This window comes from Astyanax mexicanus, chromosome 6 (assembly GCF_023375975.1).
Source record: "Astyanax mexicanus isolate ESR-SI-001 chromosome 6, AstMex3_surface, whole genome shotgun sequence".
Lineage (NCBI taxonomy): Eukaryota > Metazoa > Chordata > Actinopteri > Characiformes > Acestrorhamphidae > Astyanax > Astyanax mexicanus.
The window spans coordinates 36,190,222-36,196,771 of NC_064413.1; the positions used below are offsets into that span (position 1 = coordinate 36,190,222).

Consider the following 6,550-nt stretch of genomic DNA (forward strand, 5'->3'; position numbering starts at 1 on the left):
GGGAAAAGTGGACCTGACTACCCAGGGCCCAAGTAGGGAGAGGGGCCCATAAAAATCCTGATTTATTCATTTATTTTTAAGTGGTATTTTTATTATTGAATTGGGCCCTCTAATTAACTATTTATTAATTAATCTATCAAAAATTATTGATAACATCTACTGAGAGAATTAACTTTAGTTACAGTCCTCTCAACATATGGGACATTCTGGGAGCCCCCTCCTGGAGGCGCAAGATGGTTTGGTCCGCCCGACAGCGACCCGGCTACAGGTGTACCGTCAGTGAGCCCAGATTAAATGACCTGGGGGGGGGGGTTAGAGACTTCATGCTGCCCCTAAAACAGAAATCAGTTTATCAGAAGAAGAAAGAAAGAAGGCAGAGTGAGGGGAGGCAGCTGTTGACGGCTTTCTTTCCCAAAGGTGAACAGAGTTTGCTTGTTATGCTAAGTGTAATTAAAGTTAATGTAGTCCTCTCCACACAGCTGCTGCTGATGTCTGTAGGTTCACGTGAAGCCGTTAGCTTAGCAAATTACCAACCAGGCTGCTGCTGCTGTAAGAATAAAGGTAATTCTGAGCCGCGTAAGGTTAGATATCGACATTAACCGGTCTTAGAAACTCCCCCTTACGTTGGTATGTTGGTTCGAGAGAGAGAGAGAGAGAGAGAGAGAGAGAGAGATTTATTATAAGTTATAAGTAAGTTATTATTTTGGTTCAGTGCGTGTGCTATAGCCTATTGTCTACTAACACAGCAGAGCTGAAAGAGAAACAGTACTGAGACTTAATAAATGATCCACCTAGCAATATTTCTGCTGCATATATCAACATGTAAATAGCCTACCAATATCTCTGTAGGTGCGAGTACACACTAGTAATATATTAAGCAATAAAGCAATTGATTATTTTTGTCTGGTAAAAAGCCTTAGCATTGCAGTGCAGTGCTTAAAAAGCTATTATCAACGCTCAATAAATTCATGATGTTACCAAAGCCAATTAATAATCATGTTAAATAACTGGGATCTCAATATTAATCAAAAATAATTGTGATCATGATTTTTGCCATATATTTTTGCCAGAGATTGTAGCTTAAAACTTTATAAATGCTTTTTATTTTAGATAAATACCGCTTTTTTGCTCACGTTCTTCATGTACTTGATAGGGGCCCACTGACATTGCGAGTGTACAGGGCCCAGAATTTGCTGCTACGCCCCTGTCCAGCATAAGAGAAGAAAGATGCTGGATGGCATTTCTAAACTTGTTTAGTTGTAGAAACAAAACAAAGACAGGCTAGACCTATAAGGATGTTGACAGGGGTCTCAGAGATACAGTGTGAAATAACTATTATATGTTGGAGCAATATCCATATTCCAAGAGCACAATATTCTGTCCTATGACAAAGGTCAGATGTTTAAACAGTGATTGAAGAAAGCACCGGCTCTGTGATTCAAGTAGATCCAGTTTTCCGCCATGTTTACAAATATACAAACTGTGCAGTTTGAATAAATACTACTAGTTCATTAAGTCTAACTACACTAACAGTAGGTGACTGGAAAACAGCTAGCTCTGATTTTTGGAACAGGGTTTGACCTTGACTGATGTGTGATAATCTTGAAGACCAAGAAGGCAGCACAAAGGATCGAGCTCTACTGGAATCCCCAAACTGACAAACAGTTCAATAAGGGCGTTTTCACCCCAGCAATTTATTTATTTGTTTATTTTATTTTTTTAAACCCTTGATGCAGTTCGAAATCGCACTTGGGTGAAGACTAATACACCCATACTAAGACCAGCAAGAGGATGTGGTCTCAGTCTGGTTTCAAACGAACTCTGGAGCAGGTTGTTTGTAGTGAGCATGTTTGAGCTGAATGGCTGTTCAGGTGCAGTTTAATCTGATTTATTACCCATATAATTAACTACTGTAGATATGAACAAATGCTGTCTTTGCACTGAATGAGGTATGAACAGCGCTCGCCGCTTTCATTTACACAGTTCTGCTTACTGCACGGAAATCCCATTGAAAACACTGTTTGAAAGCACATTAGGCAATTTTTATATTTTTTGTTTGTTTGTTTTAAAGCAGCTGTGCACTTTACATATACATTGGTCTGGAACACAGATTTTTTTTTTTCTATTTACTTTTTTTTTCCACTATAAAATCAGCATTAATCATAATCTATAGGGAAGTTCTGCTGTTAGCCTAGATGATGTCATTCTGCATTCTTTCCTTATTTTTTCTTTGTGTGAGATGGAGAAGTGTCACAAAGGTCTCTGATATTTACAGGCTCTCCAGTTCCACAGGGGCCACTGTAGAGACCTCCCATCGGAACCTTCCCTACGCGCCTCACTGGGCAGCTGTGGAGGAAGCGGGAGCCTCCAAAGCCCAGGGGAGACCCCTGAGTTGGGGCCTTCCAGACAGGAGAGAGGGAGAGAGTGAAAGAGGAAGGCAGTTTGATTATCTCTGATTCATAGTGAAGTGCAGTTTGTTTCATTCAGTCTGTAGAGAAACCAGATGTGTGAATGATGCTTGCTAGATAGGGTGCCAAACTGCTGTTAATGACATCATTAATAGGAACAGAGTTTACACTTTTAAAAACCTGTCGGCACCTCAAGAGATTGTGTGTGTGTGTGTGTGTGTGTGTTTTTGTGTGTCAGACTGTGTGAGAGTTTGTGTGCGTTAGTGTGGGACTCTTGATTGAAGCACACACTCACCAGTGGCTTTTTGTAGTCATCTGTAAATATTAAAAATGAGCACTAGCCTTAAACCAGCGCCGTCGCTTGACATTTTACTGGTCTGCAATTAGAAGTATTTCTCAGATGGCAGTTTTTTTAATTACACTCTGAAGCTGCTCACTTCTGAAGCTGCTCACATGCTCAGTGCAGTGTGTCAGATCCGGCAATCACCAGCCACTTTGTCAACAATCAATCAGCCACCCTTTTAGTGTGGCAATGACTGGAGCATAGCATCAATTAGCCTAGCCTCTGCAACCACCCACATACTTTCACAGTATCTTCTGTCCATTTCTCTCTCTCACTCTCTCTCTCTATTGCTCTCTCTTGCTCTTTTTCCTTGTGTCACTTAGCTTAGCTTTTGAGTGCCTCTCATACAGAGAAAGGCAGTGGACTGGAAATGGCTCATCCTTCCTCTCTTTTTCTATCTATCGTGGTCTCCCTTTCCCCGTTCTTTGAGCGGCCTGCGTTTGGATAATTGTCTCTCTGTGCATTCCTCTTATGTAGCATGCAGCTGTGGCAGGACCGCCTTAAACAGCACAAAGAGTCTGCTGTCTCAGTGGGGGACTCATCAGTGTGTGGCATACTCAATTACACCTCCTTCAGCCAGGCAGCCCCCAGAAATGCCCCCTCTTCTTCCTCTAGCGACCAAATTAAGCACAGTGTTTTTAATGGTTTTATGTGTTTATTTATGTTATTCATAATGCTTTATACCATAACACGAATCTTACAAATCAACTTACCAGAATTCCACATGGGTGAAGGTCTATAGAGGACAAATGAGCGATATAAAATCACATGCGTCCCATATATGTAGTGTATGGACAGTAGTATTGGAATTCCTGCTCATTCACCACTTCTTTCAAAATAAACTGTCCAGGCAAGGATTTCTACTAGATTTTGGATTGAAAACTTTGCTGTGAGAATTTGATTGCCTTCAGCAACAAGAGCAAAAGGTAGTGAGGTCAGAATGTGGGGTGATCAACTCCTCAGCTCATCCCAGAAGTATTGAATGGAGCCGCATCATTCCAGAGAACACTGTGCCAAAGCTCACTGTAATGTAGGGAGCGTCCAGAAATATTTGGACGTATAATTGGCCATAGTTTAATTGCAGGCTTTGTGGGTTTTTTTTTTTTTTTTTTTTTTTTTTTTTTGCTCCCCCAATGCTCCCCATTTTTCCCAAATCATTCCTCCAGAACTGAACCGTTTTCCCTGTAAATTCATTCATTTTGGTACTAAGGAATAAGAATATTGTCCAACTGATGTATTTTTTTTAGTACAAATTTAGTATTGTTTTTTTTTTGTTGTTTTTTGTTGTATTGTTTTGAAGAGCTGAAGATATTATAATTCTTAACGATGTCACTGTTGTTATAGATTATTGTGAACTGCAGGAAATGAAAGGAGATCATGTGTAGACGAGGGTCAGGTCAGATAATTACAAGCTTTTTCACTAAGGAACTCATTTAAATTCGTTTAGACCTGCACCTGAAGAGGAGCCTTCCATTTGTTTACCCCAGCTTTATACTGTACCTCTTTCAAGTTGCTAAACTGTTCAGCATGTTAACAGATGTGTACGTTTTGCCTTTCAGTCTTTATGGGCGACACATGCAGGCCAACCCTGAAGCACCTAAAAAGAACAATGACAAGTCCAAGAAGATCAGCCGCAAGCCTCTGGCTGCCAGAAACAAGTGAAGATGAGGAGAGATGATGTGGGGCCCTCGTCTGCCCTTTCCGAGCTGGACCTCACTGCATGTGCCTTTGCTCACTTTTCTATTTATTTACCAAAGGAACACAGATCAATTTTTATACTCTTTCTGTATTGTGGTATCACCTTCCGCATGTGTGGCAGTGTCACCTTGTCCCTGCCATGTCTCAGAACAGCCTTACTGAGTTGTTTTTTGCCTGCATTTACTATATAGAGCCTCTTTATTAACTTACTGTATTATAGTAGGTGCCTTTCTTCTTACTATATGCCCAAGTGTTACTTTATTCCTATTCAAGCTGAATTTGATAAAGTTTTCAGGAAATTTTATTTGTGTCCTCAAATGATCCCAAAATAGCTTGAATTAAAATTGCCTAATCTGAATTCTCATTTGTGAATTTAAACAGGTTCAGACCAAACAAAACAAAAGTTATAAGGATAAAATATAACACCTTTAAGTATTACGATAATAAGGTTTACGCAGATTCATAATAAAGTAAAATCACGTTGTCATCCGTAATCGGGTGAGACAAACCTCATCAAGCTTGTTAAAGGGATTTAAAAGCCATAGTTTGCCAAAAAATTTGTTTATATCTTACTGCAAAACACTGTGTAGATTGTAGTTTTTAACATATTACATTTTTAATGTTTTATTGCTGTTATGCTGTTGTTATTTGTTACAACTAATCAGAACAATCAAGTTCCAACTTTCTACTTTCTCATTCCTGGAAAGGTTATGCTATCACTTTTAGGAATGCCACCTAGCAAGGTTTATTTTTTTATTTCATAAATACATTGTGTTGTATTGAATGGTACCTTAAAATAACTACTTGTTTAGAACATAAAAGCATTATAACATTTAATATTAATGGCATTTTGTTGAGACCCCTATTCTCAGCGACATATACTTTTACATACCAAAAGTCATGGAACAGGAGTGATTATCATATCCTCTGACTTTTGCCATGTGCAATGAAGGATGAAGAATCCTGCACTGGCTCCTCCTGCATTGGATGTGGATGTGATTTCTTGTGAAGTCAAACATACAGTTCTAGCAGGAAGCTGCTGGTTACTTTCATTACCACCCACCGTGCTGTCCATTTCAATCAATCCATGTACATACATACTCATGTCCCATGACTTTTGGCATATCTGTGTAGGTCAGTGTAGTGTTGGGAGTCTTGCCCATGGACTATTATTGATGTAGTGTGGAGTGCTTGCCCAGCTGTCCTGCCACAATAAAAAAACAGTGTTGTTAACCACTACACTACTAACCATATACATATTATACCTTCTCTGCGAAACATAATCTATATTTGTCCATTTTCTTCCACTCTGAATGTGAACAGTACAGTTTACTATTCAGACAGACAAGTAGCAAAGCCGTCTGCAGTGGAGAAGAAAGAATATTATCATATCTCAGTTTGATTTGAGCTGTCTAAACAAGGCACGCAGCTTTTCTGTAGAGCAATTTCTGTCCTCCGGCGCCGGGCTCAGCAGGGGTGGCTGTTGCGTAACCGGAGGGGGATTTTGAAGGGGTTTTAGGGGTCTTAGCCATGTCTGTGCAGGATTGTATCCTGCCTCCAGGGGCATGCATCTGTCTCTTCCCTCTTCCATGGCTCTTGCTTTTAATGACTGATATGAATTGCTGCAAGTTTTGAATGGTTTACAAAGTGGAGGCCAGTCCCACAGCAACTTCGCAGCTCATTTAAGAGTGTTAACAAGTTATTCAAACAATAGACAGCTTGTTCTTGTAAAAACGCATGTCCCGGATGGTCAGCCAGGAGTGTTCAGTATTGTTTGGATCTGTCTCTCCATGTACATGATGGTGCTGTTCTCATGACTGTACTGTACCCAAACTGATAATCATTGTGCGAGAACTCAAATGTAAAGTTATCTTTAATATAGTGAAATTTATAAAGTGGATTAACGTAGGATAGAAACTACAGAATGCAACAAGGCCTGTTCGTATGTGTTTGTCAAGTATTGTTCAGGATATGTGGAATATTATTTACTCTGGTCCTGAAATATTTCATCACAATGCTGAACGAAGAATGTCAAATGTCCCAATCATCATATGTCATATTTGTTGTTTGGAACTACTTTGAATAAAATAACTAAAAAATA

The 6,550-nt window shown here is 39.6% G+C and overlaps 1 protein-coding gene across 2 annotated transcripts in view; it reads left to right on the forward strand.

Moving 5' to 3' along the window:
• rsu1 (Ras suppressor protein 1) overlaps nucleotides 1-6,550 on the forward strand; it is a 50,972-nt gene extending 44,422 nt beyond the window's left edge. For both annotated transcript variants that reach the window (XM_007250370.4, XM_007250371.4), the window contains exon 9: nucleotides 4,311-6,550. In XM_007250370.4, the coding sequence (XP_007250432.1) occupies nucleotides 4,311-4,413 (103 nt within the window). In that variant the 3' untranslated portion in view covers nucleotides 4,414-6,550. The remainder of the gene's footprint in view (nucleotides 1-4,310) is intronic.